The 24,832-nt window shown below is 34.2% G+C and overlaps 1 protein-coding gene across 1 annotated transcript in view; it reads left to right on the top strand.

The window, feature by feature from the left end:
- LOC111151059 (DENN domain containing 1B) overlaps positions 1–24,832 on the top strand; it is a 285,630-nt gene that overhangs the window by 238,757 nt on the left and 22,041 nt on the right. Inside the window, exons 17-20 of the mRNA XM_022508793.1 lie at positions 3,363–3,403; positions 4,311–4,379; positions 9,089–9,145; positions 10,176–10,283. Coding sequence (XP_022364501.1) covers positions 3,363–3,403; positions 4,311–4,379; positions 9,089–9,145; positions 10,176–10,283 — 275 coding nt within the window. The remainder of the gene's footprint in view (positions 1–3,362; positions 3,404–4,310; positions 4,380–9,088; positions 9,146–10,175; positions 10,284–24,832) is intronic.

The raw sequence follows: 24,832 nt of genomic DNA, 5'->3' as shown, positions 1-24,832 counted from the left end.
AATATTGAGTAGTTAAGAACGTGGTGGGGGGAGGGTTACATATTTTTTTCATTTAAAATCAGGCTAGTTTTTTAAATCCACTTCCAGCTATCTAAACTTTCAGAAGGAGAAACATTTTCAGATTGATTTTATAAAGAAGCATATAGTTATTCTTCATTAGCATTTGTTTCCTCATTAGTTTCCTGATATAATCTGATCAGTCTTTTATTTATTTCTCTCTTTCCTGTACTGACTGAGGCACCAAGGGGATTGGAAGAGATAGTAGGTAGTCTTCCACTTTATGGCATTTTTCTGGCTTCACTGAACAGTTTAGGTAAATTTATATATTTTTTGAAAAATAACTACAAATTTCTGGAATTTAAACAAATATATTTAAGGAATAAGACTTCAGACAGGTGAGAGACAAAGATATTCTGTCCTTGAGTGTGAGAAAACCACTCATATGTTTAATGAGAACAATGCTAGGAATTTCCTCAATAATGCTTGTTATTTCCATAATCCAGTGACTTTAGGAAGGACTCGGATTTTTTTTTTTTTTTTTTTGGCATTCAGATTCATTTTTAAGAAGAAAAACAGCCTTTAAACAATATTTTTAAAAATAATGCGTTTGTCTCATAAATTTTGTGGGAATAGAAGCCTTCTATTTGAAAAGCTCTAAATTTAGAGAAACAAATATCTTTAAAAAAAATTTAACAGGACTCTACCTATATCGTACCACATGTTTCCCCATCATCTCAAGCAGTTTATGTAAGGACTTCTGTTTTCCCCTGTGCATATAATTCTGGATTATTATTGGTGATTCTGTGAACTGTTTCTTCTCAAGGTATCTGCTTTGAACAGCCCATTTTCATTTCTAATGTAATTAGTGTGAAGTGATATAGAGGAAATCTCTGTTTTATCATATTTTATTTAACAGTCTTAAGAGGTAGAATTTCAGAGTTGAAGGACTACAGAACCAAGAATTCAAATACCTAGATTCTTATTCTTTCTCAGTTGCTATCTTTGTGACCTTGGGCAAATAATGTGCCACCTCAGAATCTTCACTTTCTTCATTTGGCAATTTCTGACAATAATAACTTACATTTTTGGTGTGTCTTGATGTGCTAGGTACTGTACTAAGTAACATTGTAGCAGCCAGGTTAAAGACCTCGTCCCAAACGCCATAGTTTACAAGGATACAGTGGACTTGAACCCTCAGACCATTGGACTCCAAAGTCCACTTCCTTCTCATTGAACTGTGCTGCCTAAGATACTACCTGCTTTACCTATCTTGGGAGTATAAAAACACAACTCAAATAAGGGGATGTAGGTATAAAAACATTTTGTGACCTGCGGAGAATTGAATATGAGAGCTATTTTTATTCCTCACAACTCTAAATAAGACACTGATCCTTCTATAACTGCTCTGAAATTTTATGATACTTCTTTTCTTTGTAGTTTAGGGGCTTAAAAAATTATTTTCTGGATTGACAAGTGTTCCAGAATGCTAAATAGTTATCATATAGAAGTTAGTGTTTCTCTTTCTATTTTCTTCCATTTATTTTGTGGAAAGAATGAAAGTAAAGCACTTTCCAGAATACTATAAATAACAACCAAGTCTTAAATGTGTGATTTCTAGCCAATCATTTTTCATAGAGAAGTTAATAAGTATATGAACTGTTGAGAACATTTAATAGAGAGGTAAAAGTATATGAACAATCTGGAAAAAGACATACTGTTTATTTTTTTGTTAATAAACTCTCCTTGGAAATAAATTGATAGAATAACTTGAATTTTTTGTCATTTTATAAAGGAAATATAATTTAAAAATTGTTTAGGACAAATACCACCTAAAACTCATGGTTTTTTAACAGTGCAGATTTTATTTACATAGGTTATTTTAAGTAGACACATTTTGCTATAATCATTTCATAAGATTAGAAAAAATATTATTTTTGCTCATGTATTTTCTTCCAGAAAAGTGAAGTGCAGTGCTGAGTAGTAAGAGATGTTTTTTACAATGAGGGTTATTTCTTAATTTTTTTTTCTGTGCGTTAGAGAAAGATTTTAATTACAGGAATAAAATCAGAGCTGTACACATTTTGCCTGATGTTGGTTAGGAATGCAAAGAGAACAGCTGGAAATAAATTCTTGGGCTGGGATCATTCTGCTTCTATTTTATAATAGCAAGGTAATGAATTTGTTAAAAGAACACAATATGCAAGTAGAGAACATATATGGTGAAGATCTTAACTAGGCTTATGTGGTGATCACTTTGCAATATATACAAATATCGAATCATGCTTTATGTCTGAAACTAACTTAATGTTGTATGTCAACTATACCCCAATTGAAAAAAAGAAGAGACCATAATCTGTTTTAGGGATTACTTGTACTTGGAGTAGCCATCAGGACTTCGTTTTTTAAGCATTTAAACCAAGAAGGCAGATGAAATCTAAGTCAGTTGATATAAAACATTACTTGAGATTATTGTGTTTTCTTTTTTTGCCCTTTGATGTCATTTTATTGATTAAATTACCATATTTGGAACCAAATATGTGATTACTAGTTTTATTAGAACTGGTTTTAAGGAGTGCACTTGTGATGAGCACCGGGTGTTGTATGGAAGTTTTGAGTCACTGTATTGTACACCTGAACCTAATATTACACTGTATGTTAACTAACTGGAACTTGAATAAAAACTTAAAAAAAAAAAAAAGAACTTTGTCAGCATTTGAACTTTCTAATAACCATGATGCTCTGTAAACTAAAACCTTCATTGGCTTCACATTTCCTTGGGTAGTTTCTTTCAAATTTGGATTTACAACTAGAGAATATCTTCAGAACTTGACTGTATTGCATTACAGTGGAATTTGTGATCCATTAATGTTAATAGTTAAAAACCATAGAATAATCTCTTTTGTCTTCAAGTTTCTTTGCATTTTTAAATTCCCATCTAGTTTTTTTTTTCTTTTCCTATGCACTGACAATATTATTTTTTAAATGAACACAGTTGCATAAAAGAGACACACTTTTACAAGACAACATAGATATAAAACATTGAAAAATTAATATAAAAGACATAGGAATCTTGGATTTCAAAAAAGAGGGTTTATTTTATCCCTCCTTAAAATGAAAGAAAATAGAATAACATATTACCTTCATACATGAGAAAAGAAAAAAATCTCTGTTCTAAAACATTCTAATCACTGTGTTCCTAAGAGAGCAATTTAATAGTTTTACAATAACATTGCTTTTTACACAACATTGCAGATAAATAAAATCTGCCTACTAACATCTGGAAATATTAGTTCTTGATGAATTTTAGTTTATGATTTATTTTAGATCAAATATTCCTGACATCTTATTTTTATATTTTCCAGGGAACCCAAGGTCATATCAACAATGGGTGCATACAGTCAAGGTAATGATAACCCTTCACTGTTTCTTCCTCTTTCACTCAAATGTATATGGAGAAGTGTTCAGTAAAATGATGCTGTTTATACTTACACCGTTTATTGGCAGTATTTGAAATGTTTGTACTTTTTCACATTTTAAATATGTTTATTTTATGCTGTTATAATTTAATTGATATTCATAATTTTAAAATGAAAAGCTTTTGTCCAGAGATAAATGGTGTGTTTTGAAAAGTTGTTATTGTTAGCTATATTCTATCCTAGAACAAAGAAATTAGGAGAAGTATCATTTGAGGAAAGTTTTATCATTTCTGGTATTAATTTCTTGTTGTTAATATGATCTTTTTTATTTTTTTTTATTTATTTATTTTTTAAAGATTTTATTTATTTATTTGACAGAGAGAGATCACAAGTAGACAGAGAGGCAGGCAGAGAGAGAGAGAGAGAGAGAGGGAAGCAGGCTCCCTGCCGAGCAGAGAGCCCGATGCGGGACTTGATCCCAGGACCCTGAGATCATGACCTGAGCCGAAGGCAGCGGCTTAACCCACTGAGCCACCCAGGCGCCCAATATGATCTTTTTTAAATGTAAAACTTGCCTCCACACATTTTAGTTCTTTTTTTTATTAAGTTTTAAATGTACCTATTATTGGTCGTATTTCTGAAGTCTGCCTAAACTGCAAAGATGAAATGATTTTTAAATCATGTATTACATCAACTAAAAGAACAGAGTAGAATGTTTACATTTTGTCTGAAATTACTATAGTATATGAAAGTTTGAAAACATTTAATGTGACATAATTTCTGTAGTCTTTAATTTGTGAGAAAAGCTCTTTTTCCATACTATTAATAATACTTTGTTTTCAGGACAGTCTGGCTTAAAATTTTTTGAAATATCTTTCTTCTTTTTCTTTACAGAAAGGAGGTGCACTGTTTAACACAGCAATGACCAAAGCAACTCCAGCTGTACGGACAGCATATAAATTTGTAAGTTTTCTTTTGATATTTAAAAATTCTATTAATAAAATTATACATTTTCCTAGCTGACAGACATGTACATCTAGAATACTTCTTATTTTTTCTTTAAAAAAAAAAAGCTTTAGGGGTGCCTGGGTTGCTCAGTGGGTTCAAGCCTCTCCCTTCAGCTCAGGTCATGATCTCAGGCTCCTGAGATCTAGGCTCTCTGCTCAGTGGGGAGCTTCTTCCCTTCCTGTCTCTGCCTGCCTTTCTGCCTACTTGTGATCTCTGTCTATCAAATAAATAAATAGAATATTTTAAAGATAAATTAATTAAATTTAATTTAATTTAAAAAAGCTTTAAAAAATTTAGAGTTAATACTGACCAAAGTGAATTCAGTTATTAAAACTGTTGTATAGAAAGGATATTCCCTTTATATAATCTAAAAACAGGTCTTGTTTATTTCCAAGCTATCAGTAAAATTGCGCAATTAGATTGAAGCAGTCCATAACGAAGTGCCATTTTTAAAGATTTGATTCTTTCATTTAACAACATATTTTAAATTCCCATTGTATACTTGAGGCTAAAGTAGAAAAAATAGGCAAATATTGCACATTCTCTTCCCTCAAAGATGTTTGACTCTCTATAATTAAAATTCTTTAGTGATTCTCCATGGCTGAAGTAAAACAAAAATCGCTATATCAATAGCAGTAACAAAAATAATTAATAAATAAAAATCTCCTTAATATAATAGCCAAGACCCTTCAAGACCTGATCCCTCTTCTGTCCTTTCAATTCACCCTAGCCCCTAAAGCCTGCCGTATTTCTAGAGATACTGAGCTACTCCTCATTTCATGAATGCAAGATGTTCTCTTCTGCCTCTATCCTTACACAATCCATTTCTACTAACTGGCACATTTATTTCTTGGATTTTATCCACCCAGTAAACACTAATTCATTCGATAAGACTTAGTTTAAGCTTTAGCTGTTTCCCTATAAAATGTCCAACCCCACACTATAAGGGTTCACGTACCTTCTGGGTCCTCATATCTCTGTTTCAGCACTTCTTTTGCCTGTGTGAATCTTTATCTCTAGTATTAAACTGGTTGGAGCTAGTGGGTTGGTATTCAGTAAAATAATTTTTAAATGTAGTAGGTCATATGTATTTTTTATTTCTAAAAATATTCAGGGCAGCAGGATTTTTGTAAAGATTTTATTCATTTATTTATTTGAGAGAGAGAGAGAGAGCGCACGTGCAGGCAGGGGGAGGGTCAGAGAAAGAGGGAGAGAGAATCTCGAGCAGACTCCACACTGAACGTGAGCCCAGTGTTGGTCTCAATCTCAGGACTCTGAGATCATGACCTGAGCAGAAATTTCAAGAGTCCAAGGCTCAACCAACTGAGCCACCCAGGCACCTGAGGGCAATAGTTCTGATTTTTAAGAGTTTATCTTCAAATGCTCTCTCAGTAAAGGAAGTGGTATGATTGAATTAATAATGGAATAATATATTTTAATAAGCTTAGAACTTATATTCTTGTTTTGACTTACAATTATGACATATATGTAGCCACCATTACTGTTAAAAAAAATCCATTTCAAAGATTACATTTTATAGTAGGGAAGCTAATCTACAGAGTGGATTCAAAAATAGTGCCACAATTCTGAGCTGTTTGAAGCCTCATCGTAGGAAGAGGAATCCATTTTGAATCCATTTTGCCTGGAAACAGCAGCCTGTGCATTTTGTTTGGTTGTTTCATAGTTTTTCTGGAAAACCTCTCTTAGTGTGTCACTATCTTACTATAATACTGGTGGTTTGATTTATATACAGTTTTTGGAGAGATTTTTTTTTATGATAAAATAGCATATGGCTGCCATGCAAAACATCAGACTGGCCTTGTTTCTCACATTCATTTAAGATTATAAAAAAAGGTTTCTCAGTCGAGTGCCCCTTATTTTATTCCTTGAACAAGCACTTGGAAATTTTTCCTCAGTCTAAGAGAAATGTTTTATATTACTTTGCTATTATGTTTTTCTCCTTAATTTTTCTCTATTTTTGATAAAAACCCAGAAATAAACATGTTCAAAACTTATTCATTATTCATATTTTTATCTTTCTCATCAGTAGAGTGTTTTATTTTCTGCAGAACAGTAAAATGTTAACAAGTCAAAATTCTGCTCTCTGGAAGATAATTCCCTAAATTAATTTCAAGCCAATTAAGGTCTTCAGAATGTTCTTAATTGCTTTCATCATTTATCTTGTGATCATGTTGCACATGAATGAAGAAGTCAAGAGGTTTTGGACAAGTAAAGTCAGTTTGTGACTTTCATAGTTGTACCTAAAACTCACCTTTTTGAGGCTATTCGAACTATGAACTCTTGAACTTCCTCCTTTGACCACAAATTACTATGAACAAAACTTCTGATCTCTCTCTCTCCTGAATGGGTTTAACAGGATATATTTGCTTGATTTTCCATAGATGGTAAATTTTTAAAAACTGGGAACCATGTTTTAAACTGTTTCATTTATTCAGTAAGTTATTTGAGTACCTCTCGCATACTAGGCGTTGTACTGGTTATTTGAGTTGCAGCCCTGAGTATGGCACATAGTGTGAATGACAGAGGTACTGCCCCTGCTAGTTTTATGTTTGTATCATCGTCCCTTCGCTCTGTGTTTTGGACATAGTACAGAGGAACCAAATATGTATTGGTTGAAGGAAATAATGATTTTATCCTGTTGTTAAATCATTCTTCTATGCTTGGAACATTTTCTCTATGCTTTTTTATTCTTATATTTTTCTATCCTTACAGAGACCAGAAAGAAAACTAGAACTAACATGTATACTTTTCTTATAAATCTAAAAATAACGGTAAAGTGAATACATGATTGATTTGGCTAAAAGATTTTCTGAGTCACCTTTTTTGTTAGGATTTTGTCTTTTAAATTCTTAACTAAAGCCATTTGCTGGATACTTCTCTGTAGAGCATACTTGTTTATTGCTTAGTTTCAACTTGGTATTGAAAAGGAGAGAGAGAACGTCTGTACCCCATCTTCCAGACAGTCTGAAGGTCCGTGGAGGAGGTCGGGCAACAGCCATTTAAATGAATCAGTGCATGAATTACAGAATCATGACTGACACTAGATTCAACTGTATACACCAAGGAGCATCTGAAAAGATTAGTGTGAATCAAGCAAATTTTGAAAGACTGGAGGACATTTAGATAAATTAGAATATAGACAAAATAAGAGCAAAGATGGATACAAGTTCTGGGAGATGGAAACAGGAATATTTTCTTGGTAATTATTCATTTTTACCTAATGGGAATGTAGGGGTTAAAATAGGACCCTTTAAATAGATAGAGTGGCTTTACCAATAAAATATGGAATGTGAAAATGCCTTAATTCCAAAGAACCATGGAAATACAATTTAGGGTTATTGAACTTTTTAGGTTCTCTTTTACTGTGTGTAATATATTTTAATTTTGCCTCATTTGCAGTAAAGAAATAGTTGTTTATTCGAGTTCAAGACATAATTTGAGCAGTTACTATATACCAAATACTGTATTTGGTACTACAGATATTAACAGGAAAGAAATGAGACACTTCCCCTAAGTGAACTTGGGAAGACATGTATTCACTCTTCCTAGAAGTGACTTGGGAAGGTAGGATGGTTTGGTAGAAGGAACAAGAACATTGGAGTCGGAAAGTCTTAAGTCCCTATGACCTTAGTTTCCATGTCTGTAGAAGGAGACTCATGATGCCTTTTCTCTCGTAAGACTTATATTCAATAGATATATTTTAAAACCTTAGTTCTTCCTTCCCTTTTGTAATGGTGGGAAGTTGGACTTAGAAATGAAATAGACCCAGATTTGAATCTAGGCTCTGCAGACTGATGCCCTCTGAGTCACTTTCCTTATTTGTAAAATGTAGTAATAATAGCACCAACTTCACAGACTTGTGATGATTAAATGAGCTAATACATGCTAGGTACCCAGCACATAGTCTTATACCAAGGAAACACAAGATAAATGTGAATTTCCTTTCTTTTCCACTCTGGCCACTCTGAGTGGGAATTTCCAGTGGAAAAAAGGCCAAGGCTTAAGGGAGGTCCCCAGTTACTGGTCTTTAGTTAAGTTATAGCCCACAGGAATCATATCAGGACCTGAGAAGCTCAAATGCTGCAGTCAGATTCCCGGTGGAACATGAGGATAACGTCTTTTGTTGAGTGACTTTTAGTTTGTACCAGAAAAACTGGGCGTAAAATAGCTATAACATTAAGATACTTCTGCTAATAAAAACCTGTGTCTGCCTGTAAAAACATTTTAATAAAGTTTTGTAAAGTTGCCTGAGTTTCTTAAAACCCAAACATTTGCCCCAATAGCCTGCTGCTGGGATGACATGGATTCTGCTTTTCACCCCCAGTTAATCACAATTTCAAATTAGGACTGGGCAGTAGTCATCTGGTTGACTCCTGTATTTTCTATAGTTTAAGAGGCAAAACGGGCTATATGTTAGCCTTTGTATGATAGTAGTATGCAAATAGAGACTAATCATGTTTTCACTAATTTAGATATAATAGTAAGTGGGGTGGTCTTCCTGAAAATAAAGTTTTAGATTATAATTTGTTCTTTTTCTAAATAATATGAAATTAGCAAATTTCATGAAATGAGATCTCATCTGCTTACTCTTTAAGTGGTAATAGAACCATGCTGAGCCAGACTCTTGTGTTACCTTTTTCTAGGCAAAAAATCATGCAAAGCAGGGGATAAAGGAAGTGAAGAGTAAGCTAAAACACAAGGTATGTCATATTCTTCTTTTCATTCTTCCTTGATTCTTGCATTAGTTTGAAGCTTATACTTTACAAATCACATGAGATTTATGTTTTTAATGACGTTTGAAATATGCTTAGCCCTTTGTTCAACAATGTATTTTTCATAACAAGCCCTCTGGCAACTATCTGCCATTCTATATGCAGTCACTGAATAATCTCTATTGTTTGCATATTTTATCATAGAACAACGGAGATCTTCAAAGATGCTTTAACAGGATGTATGTTTTCATAAAGTTGATTGCCTTGATATCACAATTGAAATTCTTGCTTCAAGCTGAGAATTTCTTTAAAAAGATGATCTTTGGTGCAGAATTAAGCCAGGAATGCCATCATTTGGTTTTATAGGATCTTTCCAGTAGTCGCTACTTTAATTTGAAGCATGTTCTTAATTTATAAAAGATTGCATTTGAAGATGTGTATTTGAATCTATGAATATTGCATATATATGAATATTTATGTGTATGTGTTTTTTATTTGAGTACATATTACATCTTTGCAGATTTTTGTCAGTTGTTTTGATTTTCTATCTTTGACGAAAAAATATTACTTAAAACTTCTGTTTTAATGATGGAGAGTAAACAATCTTTATAAAAATTTTATCCAGATTTTTCAAAATAGAGACTATTTTGGAAATTATTAACTCATAATATAGAAAAATGCATTTTCTTCCTAAATAGATTTTTTTTTAAAGATTTTATTTATTTATTTGACAGAGAGGGATCACAAGTAGTCAGAGAGGCAGGCAGAGAGAGAGAGAGATGGGGAAGCAGGCTCCCTGCTGCACAGAGAGCCTGATGCGGGGCTCGATCCCAGGACCCTGAGATCATGATCTGAGCCGAAGGCAGAGGCTTTACCCACTGAGCTACCCAGGCGCCCTGATTTTTTAAAATTGTATCTGAAGTGTTATTTTGCTATTTGCATCTATATCAGATAGTTTGTCTAAAAGTAATACAAGAAGTATTTTAAAATAATTACTTGTATATTTCCTCCTGTGTAGGAAAATGAAGAAGATTATGGGACCTGTTCTGGTTCTGTACAGTATACACCAGTTTACACATCACACAATGAAAAGGGAGGAAATACAGAAAAGCGTAAGCTGGCCCAGGTGGGTTTATTTACTCTTATGTCTCCAAATTCTAAAATTATGTAATTCTAGTTAGTTTTTAAAGAACGGTTTTGGACCCATTCTTTTTTTTTTTTTCATCATTATGGTAAGAAAGTTTGTGTTTCTAGTCAAAGAGGTTGAGTAGGTAGTATCTGAGCAGGCTGCAAGAGGATTAGGAATCGGTCATTCCAGATACCAATCTCTGCATACTTTATTATGTCATCATAGAGTTCACAGTCCAGGAAGGGGAGAGAAGCAGTTAAGCATGTGATTGCTATAGAATGTGAATAGCTTGATGATGAGGGGGGAAATCCCAGATTTCTACTACAAAAATAAAATGAAATTCATACATGGGAATTTGTTAAAACTCTTTATAGAAATTAGAATATGAAGTAATATGCCTGTTTTTTTCTAAAGTTAGATATTTTATTTGCTATAAATATTTAAAGCTTCTGCTTATATGTTGATGTTATGTAAAACACTGTCCTAAAGGGGGAAAGTGTTCAGAATTATAGCTATATGTACTCGGTTTTGCTTTATAAATATGTTTCTGAAGGTTTATATGATCCAGATTTGTATACACCAAATCATATTTTAAGTGGCCTTAGAAAACTAGCTTTTAAAAAGAATTTTCAACTGGATTATAGTTCATTTATTGCAGTCACTGATGTTTACAGATGAGGGAGGTGATAGCCAGAACGGTCACCTCACCTAAGACTTACAAGGAGTTAGTGGGAGAGTGGGATGCGAATGCATCCCTAATGCTCACTTAGCTTTCCTCGATCTGCACACACTGCAGGAGCAGGGATGGCCTTAAAGAGCTTCTCTGTGTCATGAGGGTTGGGGAGACGCCAGTGACGCTGTACTAAAACCCTCACCTTTATAAAGAAAACTCATTCATTTCTTTATAAAGAAAACTGGCACTTACTGTGTACCAGTCATGGCTCTAAATGTTCCAGGAGAAACAAAACACATCTCTGCCTTCATGGGACCATTTTTATACCATACTAAGTGCCTTCTCTATGATCTATCCATTTATAAATTTATATTTTCCATACATTAGTATTGGTTAATTGCAGCATATTGGTAATAATGCTGATTGTATGACCTACAGTAAGCCCTTCAGTAAATAATTCCACAAGTATAGAAACCTTCTCTGGCTACTGTTAACTGGAAAACATGTGTTTACTTGTAAACCAATGATGGATTTATAATCAATTTCTCTATATTTCTTCCATCACTAGCATTTTCAATTCCTTTTGGTTCTCAAGCTTCAACATCTTAAAAACTTTTGCAAAATGTTTATTGCCTTAATATTGGAGCAGTTATGTTTTATTTACAATGGTGCACTGATTTTTATGTGAAAAAAGAGTGAGATCTTTGTTTACTTATCAGATGCTTTAGGGTAGAAAGAAAACACATGAATTAGAGAAACCCTTGTCCCAAATGTCAGTTTTAAGTTAGGAATACTATTTTTAGCTCCTCGTTTAAATTTTTAAATCTTCCTTTCTTTAACACAGCAGTGTATTTCTCTGATAATTTAGTTATAAGGTATATTACAGATTTCTGTTTTTGTTTTCTGTTAGACAATTTCTGATAGAGAAAATTGCATTAAGTTACAGACAACCTTACAGATAATAGGTTATATTTATTGCATACTTATCCTGAATTTTCATGGCCATCACTTATTATAATATCATTAATTCAACTATCTATATTCATCAGTTAGCATTTTGTGGTTTTCAGGCGGACATGACAAATGATGACTCTAACAAGAATTAAGAGAAATAGGGCTTATTCTTTTAAGAATTATAATTTTCCTACTTGGTTCATAGGAATTTGTTAAGCAGCATATTTAGATTTATTATGCAGGTGCTGGTAATTTCTGAATATCAATCTTTTCAAATGATAAATATCTGAGTTTTAGGTAATGTGTAATCCCCATATGTGTATTTCTTTGTATACATGTGTTCCATTATAGAAATGGGTGTATATACCTGTGTGTGTGTCACACACACACACACACAGGTATATACATTGACCTGTTAAAACATATATATATGTTTTAACAGGTTTTAACAGGTCAATTTGTTTTAACAGGTCAATTTGTTAAGGATCCGTATTTCCAATCATTTGTAACCCAGCAGTATTTATCACGATCTGCTATTTTTTCTCTGCTTAGGTTAGGCATAGGAATGTATATAGCCCTCTGGTAGGACTGGAACCAGAAAATGGAAAAAGCAAAAGTACTCAGGGAAGAACATTAGCCCTCCCCCCTCACCCCTTACCCCCACCCCTCCCCATGTCCCAACCCACCTTCTCTCTGTCTCTCTCTCTCTCTCATCCGGCTTGTTTTTCTCTCTGCTTCACTATTCACTGTGCCTTCCATAGAGAGGTTTTCTCAACTACTCCGTGTGCCTGACACTGTGCTTGCAGGCCCTCAGCTCAGCCAGCTGCTAGGAATGGACCGCAATTCCCAGATCCACTGTCTTGTGGAAGAGTGTCATCAGCCCACTCGGATCAAGCATTAATCCTTGGGTCAGTGAACTCTAGCCAGGGAAGCAAGGAGAATACCATGTACCAAGAACACTGGCAAGTAGTAGGGGTGAACAGGGAAAGCAGTTCGCAGAGTAGGATTTTAAGGACAGTGACAAAAATCTCAGAAGATTTTTTGCTACTTCCAATTGCCTTGTAATCATTTGGCAAAAAGTCGCCTTTGTAAAAAGAAAAAAAAAAATCTGTATTTTTAAATACTTAGGGGTTGGTCTTTGTACCATAAACCTGAAGCATGGCAAGTTTAAGATCAGCCTACCCTAATGGGTCATTGTTGCCTTAGTTCCCACATGAGAATTGAGCCACTTACACAAACAGACTACATAGAAAATAAGCTTCAAATACATTGTTTGCATTTGGGGCAAGGAGATCAGTAGGGACCGGGCATAGTCTACTGCCTTTTCTTTTTGGTCTGATACCACAGAAGCTTCCTTGGTTCACTTTTTGGAGGTAATCCAGCCTCAATGATTTGCTAGAAATATGATCCATTGTATAATACAAGAAACAGAAGCTCATGCTAGAACCATGAAGATACTGTTATATGATTATCTCCAAATCAATAAATAGTCTTACTGTTGTCTCTCTAAGCACAATAATATTAGGATCTGAGCCCATTAAGATTTCCAATTACATATGTAAGCATTTCGAGAAATAGATATGGTTCGAGGCATAATCTGGGTATCAATAAATATGTCAGAGACATTATGTTTATTAACTTGTTTATATTCTACTTATTTTCAAAATTAATTGGACATTTTACCAGGAATCATAGAACAAAAGATTGAAATGTATTTAATTTAGATAAGATTCAAGGCAGAGAGAAAGTGCAGTAAGAAGCTAAGGCCTGGGGCGCCTGGGTGGCTCAGTCATTAAGTGTGTGCCTTCAGCTCAGGTCATGATCCCAGGGTCCTGGGCTGGAGCCCCCATCAGGCAGGCTCCCTGCTCGGCGGGAAGTCTGCTTCTCCTCCTCCCACTCCTCTCTTGCTGTGTCTCTCTCTGTCAAATGAATAAGTAGAATCTTTAAAAAAAAAAAAAAAAAAAAAAAAAGAAGCAGAAGAAGCAGCAGCAGCAGCTAAGTGCCATTCCCTTGCTTAGCAGCCAAAATGAAAAGACAAACACACCTACCATGATTCATGATGTACAAGGATTAAAATAAAATTGTTCAGGAGGCATGCAACTATTCCAGGAAATAGGGCTAGACATTGTGGATCCACAGGTGAAGTCAGTGTCCCAACAGCTCCCATCCAGTGGAAGTAGCCAAGAGAGGCAAGGAACACTGTTTTAGGGACAGAAATCTGATTTTCCTTCTTTCTCTCTTCTGTGTAGTGTCTATCACTTGAAATACTCAGGTTTATTAATACAAAGACAGCTTAATTTCCTAAGAAACTATTAAAAAAATAAAGGCTACAAGTAGAAGTAAACTTAGAAGGCACTCTTTTCTTCTGTCAGTCAGGCTCACTGAATTAGAAGAGTAACATCACTGTCTCATGTTAGAACCAGCCTCTCACTGAAGGACCCATCTCACATTTGATTATTCAAATAGCCATACACTCTTTCTATCTTTCTCTCTCTCTCTTTTTTTTAAGATTTCATTTATTTATTTGACAGAGACAGTGAGAGAGGGAGTACAAGCAGGGGAAGTGGGAGAGGGAGAAGCAGGCTTCCCGGGGAGCAGGGAGCCCGATGATGATGCAGGGCTCAATCCCAGGATGCTGGAATCAGCCACACTCTCCTAAAATTCTTGCCATGTGGTAAATTCAGTTCCTAAAAGTGAGATTCCATAGGACCTCTAGGATTTGGTGATACAGATAATTTTGAGGTCTTACTATCATTTCCAAACTTCAGTTTTTACAGAGTGGAGTAACATTGAAGTACACTGGAGTGAACTTGGAAAACATGAGGAAGAGACAGCAAAGCTGTCTGTATGTTTGTGTATATTATATGATTAATTTAAAACTCCTAGCAATCCAAGCACACTGGGAATGATCATCCCCATTTTTCAGATTTAGTAACAGCAGAGGGATGAAGAAATGTGACCAAAGTTCTACAGTAATGAGTATCAGAGTAGGGATTGAAAAGCAGACAGACTGATTCTGGAAGTTAAGTAGCTAACCACTGCTGTCGCGCCTTTGTTTTGGGTGGAGTGTTTGTGGAGGAAGGGCTATTGGAGACAAAGTTACGGTGTTGAGAGCCAGAGAGACTTGACTTTGGAAAAAGTACTAGCAGTTAGCATTGAGCAAAACGCAGTGTCCCTAAGCCATACTTTCTACATTTATGAACTGGTAATGGCAATACATGTCATTTTGCTAAGATGCTATAGGCATTATGGATAACGTGTATAAAACACCTGCCACCTAATAGGCACTTAAAAATTGGCAGCTACCCATTAATGCATATACACATATCTTGAACTTCAGGTCTCTTACCACAATGGCCCTGACTTTCTTCTCTCTTGGTAGTAACTGTCCAGAGCCACTCACAGTCCTCTAGTCCCCTAAATTAGTGTCTGTCTTCATTCTAAGTATGGATAACTTTACATCCCAGTTAATGATTTGAGAAGAAATATATAGCTTATTTTCCTGAGAAATGTCTTAATTTCTAAGTTTAAAAGACCTCAGATATGTCATTTTATTGTCAGTAGAGGTATCAAAATAAAGAATATGAACTTTACTTATCCCAATTCTTTATCCATTTGAGAAGTTGATATCAGCTATGTAAAGAACTTTGCATTTCCAGTTTCCAGCTAGACTTGGATAAATGAAACACTTTATTTTCACCTGTTTTTCAAAAGATGAAAATGAGATTATGGTTGCTTAAATTTCAAGAATGTATTTTAGTAAGTGAAAAAAATCAAGTTTCATAGTCTGGGTACTGTAGAAAAGAACAAAAATTAAAATGTATGTTGTTTTAAGCCTGTATTCCATTACTTAGCTTGTGTTTGGAATAGATTGTGAATCTACATCTATACCCCAACAAATAGTAATTTGTGTGCTGGTCTGCTAATTAGTATGGTTATTTCCCGTTTTGTTGATGAGGCTTAAATAAATGTCAAGGGTACAGCCATGAAGATCTCCCAATTAGGCTTCACATTTGTAAAACCCAACCCTTTTCCCTTTTGTGTGAAGATGACAGTTCCAGCAGCAGCCCCAGCCTAACAGGACTCCAGGGAAAGGATCCTCCTCTGGTTTTATTGAAAACAGGGCCAGTTGGGTCCAGTGAGAATACTGCCACCAGTCATGGTGCAGAACAGTTTTAATCTTGACTACACACTTACCTTCTTTCATCAATTTTATTTTAGAATACTGACTGTAGTCTTCGTTTATACTAAGTCTGTCCCTGAAAATTATGTTTTAAGAATATTTATTAGTAAAAATTTATGGGAGTTTTCTAAGAATGAGAAATCCCTTTAAATCTGCAAAATTTATATGAATCTAAGATGCTACTCCATTTTTAATAATATTAGCCATTCTTAACTTATTCTAGCAATTGTAATGTGTATGTATCTGTGTATCTATATAGGACACACACATGTACACACACATATGCACACACACATCAACTGGACTAGTGAACTGCAAGCCGGAGCTTAGCTATATTACAAGTCAACATTAACAGATGGATGGCCCTAAGCAAGCAAAACCACGGCAACAAAATCTAGTGAAAGTAGAGGATTGAAGCTTTTTGTTGTTAAGCCCTATTAAAACCCTGGCACACATATCACTCTTAACTATTTCATGTCTGAGACAAATAGCAATGCACTCAGATTTATTTCCAGCCTTTCCAATTAATTGTATAAAAGCAGCATGGGAAAATATGAATGGATTTGCAATATGATATAGTGTGCCTGTTGATACTTACACTTGGAACATAGTCAAGTCTTTAACCCAAATACAGTGTTTACAAATAGAAATATGTGTAATAGTCATAATGTCTACTAATAAGACCAAGAACTATGAAACTAGTGATTGTTGATTCTACTGTTATTTTTTAATGATTATTTTTTATTATGTTAGTCACCATACAGTACCATATTCACATAAAGACTAACAGTTTAAGGTCTGAAGTTACTTTTTGAATGCATAAATAAGGAAGATATTTACACCATAAAATGTGATCTATGTGATTTTCCTTTTTACCCATTATACACTGCTAAACTATACTGTCATTTTGAATCCTTATGTATTTAATGGCTTATCAATCATCCTAGTAGATTTATGGAATATAGCACAACAGCCGTGAGCTCATTTTATAATTGACAAGCAATATAATTTCATCTTTAAAGAATGGACTTAGAAGTATTTATATATACATTTTTGGCATCTAGAGACTTGCAAGTAAGGCATTTCAAAGCCACGTTTTTGTTGAATGGGGACTTAAAAGACATCCTAGTACAAAAGCATGTTTTAAAAAATATGAATAATCAAGAGGTTTACATTTTACAGATATAAATTTCATATTTTAAAATGTCACAAGTTAAGTTCCTATGAAATTTGTAAGATAAAAACTTAGATTCTCTAAATTATTTAGCTCCTAAGCATAATAAATAATGGGATATTCATACCTAGTAGGATGTGGTTTATGGTATTGTGTTTGTGACCCTCTTTTCTTCACTGGAATTCAGTGGACTCTGGGAATAAAATGAATGTAATTAAAGATAGCATTTTTTGCTCAGGTGACACAATAGATTTTAAAAAATGGCACAATTGTTGGCATCTTTGGAAATACACAGTTCATTCAGTAGCTTTGCTTTATTAGTCAAGAAAGAAATGACATAATCATTATTTGCAGAGGGAAGACACCACTTGCTTTCTATAACCAAGAAAAAAATGATTGCAAATCACAATGAGAAGGATAATAGTGACCTGGAGAGACAGGGAAGAAATGGGTGTGTGAAGGAGGAGGGCCCAGATAACTGGAAAGAATACTTAATGTAAATTTTACAAAATAATAAGTTTAACCAAATCATGATAAGCAAAAAAAAAAAAAAAAAAAAGGAAAAAAAAATCCCCCTTTTTTTTTTTTTTTTAGCACTTTCTGTAATTTGGCTCAATATTGAGAACACTATTATGATGATAAAGCTAAGTTGTTGAATTAAAGTGATAAAATCTATTAGAAAGTTTCAAATGATAAAAATACTTTGAAATAAGTAAATGTGTCTCCATTAAAATATACCCACAAAAATATTGCTTAAATGAAAACACCATTTTAGATGTCTCTGTCCCAAAGTCACTCTTTGACATAGCATGTATTTATTCTAATTTATATTAATGTCACTAATTTTAAAGAAATTGATGATTCACAGACCTGTACCCCTGGGACAAATAATATATGTTAATAAAAATAATTTTTAAAAAAATATTTTTTCCTCTGTTGTTTTCCGTTGAAATAAAATTAATTTCCAACATGTCAAATTTCATTATGGTTAAAATCTGTACCTTGCCACCCACCTCCCCCCCATTCAGTTACGGATTACAAGAATGCCCTCTAGTGGCACTGTATAATACTTTGTTTCATTGAAAGATGATAGTTATAAACCAAAAAAAAATTATAAAATTTGCCATACACAATAGTCTTTTCTAGAAATGCAATAAAATACACATTGAAACATTTATATTGTCATAAAATTATTCAAGAACATTATTTTTTCCAAGAAATAATTCAAAACCAGCTCCTTTCAGGAACTGGCTGGGACTTCATTTTTTAAATGTTTAGTTCTGCAAACAATACCAGATATATTAAAGAGACATGTGAACATGTTCAGTATATATTATAATATCATTTTAGGTTGAAATATACCTTTCCAGTGTTATATTTTACTCTTCAAATTTATTGCCACAACTGACTATGTCATTTATTACAAAGTCTTGAAACAAAAAGAGTTACTGGGTTTTCCTTTTAGTAAATGTGATGAGTATTGACATTCTAGACTTTACATCAATAATCACATTGCTAATATTTTTCCTTGTTACTTTCTATTCTACTTAACTTTGAGTTTCCCCCTGTTTTTTTTTTTTTTAACTATTTTAAGGGCTTTTGGTGAAATTAACAATAACTCTCTATTCCAAAAGCACCCAATTTTTAATGGACAAATTCTTGTGTTCTGCCAGGCATCCTGGGATTAAAAAAAAAAAATGATGATGTTCTTCCTATTTTGTATCTAGAACTGCTTTTAAGGTTGGGCAGAGATCAATGTTAGTGTTGATGAAAGAGGAGGCCAGTCTTTTCTTTGTAGGGGTTACTGCTGCTGCCTATTAATGTCCCTCAAGAGAGAAAAATTTCCAGGAATGTCAGTAGATTATAAATACAAGAGTATAATAGAATCTTATTATAATTTGAACTGGATTTGTATCTACTACACATTGTTATGTTTCCTGATAGAGAACATAAAAATATTAGAATAATACATAAATATCTTAACAAGTTAGCCTGTGCCCTCATGCCAATTACAAAATAGGACTACTGTGTGGCAGCCTTTTCTGGAAGTTCTTTATGGTTTTTCTAACGTTTGAGTTTAATACTCGTCATTTCACAGAAGTCTGTTCCCTCTTTGAGTTTACTAATGTCTGATAGTTGTAAGGTAATGCTTTTGAAGCCAAAATACATATGGAGTAATTGCAATTTCTGTTAAGATTATGCTACATTCAACACAGGAACCATATTGACTCCTTCCACACATATACACATTTATGCTCATGATACGTTGATATGATAATCTGAAAAATAAAATCAGCTATAATTATAAATTAAATATATTAATCTTTAGTTATGTGCTTTTTACAAACATAGTTTATTAGGTGGCTGGAAATAATGTTGTTTTGTTGGTCACTGCTGAGTTTTTAATTGTTTATTCCAGCTAGAAAAATCATCTTCACATCACTTGGTAAAAAGAATCAAATTCTGTTTTACTGAAAATACAGTGGACTTGTTGTGCATGAAGAAACCTTTTTAAATGTTAAAATATTGAAACCCTGTCAGCAAAAGTGAAATTACAGATAGTTTGCCATTTATAAAAAATTTATATATTTATCTATTTTGCTTTGTGAATAATTTTAAGTCTTATACATATTCTTATATTTATACTGATCAATAATTTCTCAGTAGTGAAAAGTTACTGCAAGAGCTTTGTTAAATTTTGCATTTTCAAATATTAAAGAACAAAAAAATAATTAAACAATGTATTTTAAATATTTATAGTTAACATAATTATTTGGCATATGAACTGTCTTGAAAAACTGGCTTTAAAGTATTAACAATTCACAGTCATATTGCTTATAAACACAGATGAGTAATGAATACTGTGACTACATGGTCTTCTTTCCATTTATTAACACATGTCAATGAGAGAAGGCCTTTTAGAATAGCTAGTACAATGTTGCCATTGGGTATGTTGTATATAATCTCTAACAATGGAGAAATGATTTGTGTTTCTAGGATGACTTTGATACAGTATTTTCCAAAGGAAAAGAAGTCAAAACTTCCTAAAGGAAACTTCCTAGTATCAATAAAAGGACTCTGTAAAGTGGTCAGTTCTGATTTCAAATACTCTGTCTCTAAAATCTAAGATGGAGATTTCTTTAGTCTAATTCTAGAAGAGTCCCCAAGTTAATATTAATTAAAGTAAGCATCCACTAATGTAATTAATGGTGTAATGTAGACCTAATGGGCAACATAATGATGGAGAAACTATCTAATTCGCCTCAGCAAAACTACTGAATATCTGCTACGTGCTAGTACACAGTTTTCAAGGTCATGTACCTCCTGTGAACAGTACTATGTGCGCGGATTGCTTTCAAGATCATTTACCTCATATTACTTTACTAAGGACCATCTTTTACAAATTCAGAAAGACTTCCCTTCATTGACCTTTGTATTTATTCTTCCTTTTAAATTCTTTACATCACATTCATCACAAGGCACTAAGACCCCACGTGGAAGTGTAAAAGATGTTGGACTTTGGAGTATAACAAACCTGGACCTGAATACCAGCTCTGCCACATGCGTGGTTTTTGATCTTGAGCAATTTGCCTAGCCTCACTAATCCTCTCAGCTTTTGGACCTATAAAATGATGATAGCGTGTCCACTCGTGTAGTTATTGTGGAGATTGGGGTTAGTATAGTGATAGAATTTGTTTTTCCAACACTCACCAGAAGTTTAATAAGTATTAGGTGATATCGTTTCTTTTCTATCCACTACAACAGCAACCTTCACAAAAATTTAATGAACACCTACTGTGTGTTGGGAACAGAAAGGATTGGACCCATTCCTCGGGGCTTGGTTGCTTTATTCTGGTTTTTCATGCAGTTGTTGCTGCTCTTGCTGCTGCTGTTGTTTTTCCTGTTCTCTTTTCTCTTTGTGTTTCAGTTTGGATAATTCTTTTAGATTTAGTACATGTATATATTATGAAATGTTTACCACAATAAGATTACTTAACACAATTTTCACCTTACAAGATTACCATTTCTTTGTTTTCATGGTGAAAACATTTAAGACCTACTCTCTAGCAACTTTCAGGTATACAATACAGTGTTGTTAACTGTAGTCACCATGCTGTTCATTAGATTTCCAGAAATTACTAATCTCAAAACTGGCAGTTTGTACCTTTTGACCAACATCTCATTTCCTCCACTCCCAGCCTTTGGCAACTACCAATCCACTTTCTGTTTCTATGAGCTTGGTTTTTTCAGTTACACAGATGAGATTAGAAAGTATTTGTCTTTCTCTGACTTACTTCACTTTGTTTAATCTTCTCAAGGTTTACCAATATCACAAATAGCAATTTTCTTTTTACTCTGACTGAATAATATCCTATTGTATACATACCATATTTTCTTTATCCACTTATCCATCAGTAGACATTTAGGTTGTTTCCATATCTTGACTACTGTGAATAATGCTGCAGTGAACATGGGGTACAGATACCTGCATGAGACAGTGATTTCATTTCCTCCTGAAAAATAACCAAAAGTGGAACTGCTAAACCTATGGTCGTTCAATTTTCAGTTTTTGGGGGGAATCGTCATACTCTTTTCCATAGCGATTGCACAATTTACATTCTCACCAACAGTGCACATAAGTTCCCTTTTTTCCACATCCTTGTCAATGTTTATTATCTATTGTCTTTTTCATAATAGCCATTCTAACAGGTGTGAGTTGATATTTCATTGTGGTTTTTATTTGTATTTCCCTGATGTTTAGTGATATTGAGCACATTTTCATCTACTGATGGCTATTTGTATGTCTTCTTTGGAAAATGTCTAATCAAGTTCTCTGCTCATTTTTAAGTGGATTATTTGTGGGGTGTTTCGGCTATTGTGTGAGTTGTAGGAGTTCCTTATATATTTTGTATATTAATCCCTTTATATGATTTGCAAATATTTTCTCCCATTCCTTGAGAATGGAAGAAATATTCATTTTGTTCATTATTTCTTTTGCTATGCAGAAGCTTTTTGGTTTGATGTAGTTCCATTTGCTATTTCTTTTTCCTGCTTGTGCTTTTGATGTCATATCCAAAAAATCATTACCAAGACTAATGTCAGGGAGGTTTTTCCTCTAGGATTTTTATGGTTTCAGGCCTTACATTCAAGTCCTTAGTATATATTGAGTTAATTTTTGTGAGTGGTACAATTCATGCAGCTTTATTCTTTTGCATGTGAATATCCAATTTTCCCAGCACCATTTATTGAGAGACTATCCTTTCACCATTGAGTGTTCTTGGCACCTTTATTAAAAATGGTTGACCATATATGGATGGGTTTATTTCTGGACTCTTGATTCTGTTTCATTGGTCTTTATGTCTGTTTTTAAACCAGTATCATACTCTTTTGATTACTATAGCTTTGTAATATAGTTTGGAATCAGAAATTATGATGCTTCACCTTTGTTCTTCTTTCTCAAGATTAATTTGGCTATTCAGGGTCTTTTGTAGTTCCATACAAATTTTTAGGATTGCTTTTCCCATTTCTGCGAAGAATGCCATTAGAATTTTGATGGGAATTGCATTGAATCTATAATTCTTTGTTTAGTATGGACATTTTAACAATATTAACTCTTCTAATCCATGAACATGGGATATCTTTCTATTTTTTTTGTGTCATCTTCAATTTCTTTCATCAATCTCGCTCTTTTTTAAAAAAAGATTTTATTTATTTATTTAACAGAAAGAGAGGCACAGCAAGAGAGGGAACACAAGCAGGGGGAGTAGGAAAGGGAGAAGCAGGGAGCCCGATGTGGGGCTCGATCTCAGGACCCTGAGATCATGACTGAAGCTGAAGTCAGATGCTTAACAACTGAGCCACCCAGGCACCCCAATTTCATCAATGTCTTAAAGTTTTTGTTGTATAGATATTTCACTTCCTTGGTTAAATTTAAGTATTTTATTGTCTTTGATGCTATATAGTACATGGAATTATTTTATTTTATTTTATTTTATTTAGATAGTTCACTGTTAGTGTATAGAAATGCCAGTCTGGATAATTTCTGTTCATCTGTTTTAATGTTCATTGATACTTTCTTCAGTCTACTGATAACCCGATCAAAAGAATTCATCCCCTATGTTTTTTTCTATCATTTCAATTTGACTCTTTTTTTTTAAATGGATTTCATCTTTCTGCTGTATGTTGTCCATCGTTTTTTCCCCTTACTCTTAATGTGTGGTAGTTCTTGAATACTGGACCTCATATGTGAAAAGGCAGTAGAGAATAAGTTAAATAGTACTTATATCCAGAAAGACCAAGAGTCTTCTAAATGCTGTTAGTACAGAGACTGAATACATCACAAGTTGAACTGGTTTGGATTTTGTTGTTGATATCATTACCTGCAGTGGGCTGCTATTATCTTGTATTTAGAATGAACTACTTCTAGTAGAGGTTCTAGAAGTTTTTTCGTAGTGTTTCTCCCTAACCCTCACTCTCATCTATATCAGAGCAACATAGGGGGGTCTCTCTCAATATTTTTGCCCCTCATCCAGCAATTAACTTCTGTTGCTGGTTACTTGGTCCTAGTCTTTTGGATTTTCTACGCTGTGGTCCAGCTTCATTCTTTTTTTTTTTTTTTTTTTTTTTAAAGATTTTATTTATTTATTTGTCAGAGAGAGAGAAGGAGAGAGAGCAAGCACAGGCAGACAGAATGGCAGGCAGAGGCAGAGGGAGAAGCAGGCTCCCTGATGAGCAAGGAGCCCGATGTGGGACTCGATCCCAGGACGCTGGGATCATGACCCGAGCCGAAGGCAGCTGCTTAACCAACTGAGCCACCCAGGCGTCCCAAGTCCAGCTTCATTCTTGACAAGCCATGTGTCCCTGTGCCTCAGATTTGGGGCTTTCTAAATATCCCTCCACTTCTTTCCATGGCAGATAAACTTTCTCATACCTGTAATTGATCTTGGGCAATTTGGGGGCTGCCTGTCCCTCTCTGCTGGTGATAGATTTCTGCTTGTAGTCAGTGTAGAGTCCTGTGTCTAAGAGGGTTTCCTCCTCTTCCCTAAAGGAGCTTTTCCTCTTATACTTCCCCCAAAAGTTTTGGGATTGAGTTTAATGACTATCTGCCATCAGTTTATGGCTTTTGTTGTATATAAATTAATGTTTTTCTAAAGTAAGTAGGGCTTTATCCCTGCTCCCTGTAGCAGCCTATCACTTCCTGCATGCCTATACCATCACGGGGAGCTTGTTTCAGTTTCCTATCTTGCCCTTAGCTTTATCCCTATCTTGCCCTTGTCTTTCTCTGTAGCACTAGGTAGTAGGGTTGCCTGATTGAGCAAATAAAATGATAGGGTTTTATCTGTAGAAAAGGGCTTGCTAGTGCCAGCTCCTCTTGCCTTTGAGATTCCCAACTATTCCAGACCGACATCTTAGCCCATACTTGGTCTTTTTTTTTTTTCCACTTTTTTTTTTAAATTATGTTCAGTTAGCCACTGTATGGTACATCATTAGTTTTTGATGCAGTGTTCAGTGATTCACTAGTTGTGTATAACATCCAGTGTTCATCACAAAATATGCCCTCA

The sequence above is a fragment of the Enhydra lutris genome, unplaced genomic scaffold (genome assembly GCF_002288905.1).
Source record: "Enhydra lutris kenyoni isolate GAN:26980312 unplaced genomic scaffold, ASM228890v2 scaffoldscaffold25, whole genome shotgun sequence".
NCBI lineage: Eukaryota > Metazoa > Chordata > Mammalia > Carnivora > Mustelidae > Enhydra > Enhydra lutris.
The sequence above is the reverse complement of the archived record's forward strand: the minus strand, read 5'-3'. Positions and strand labels throughout refer to the sequence as shown.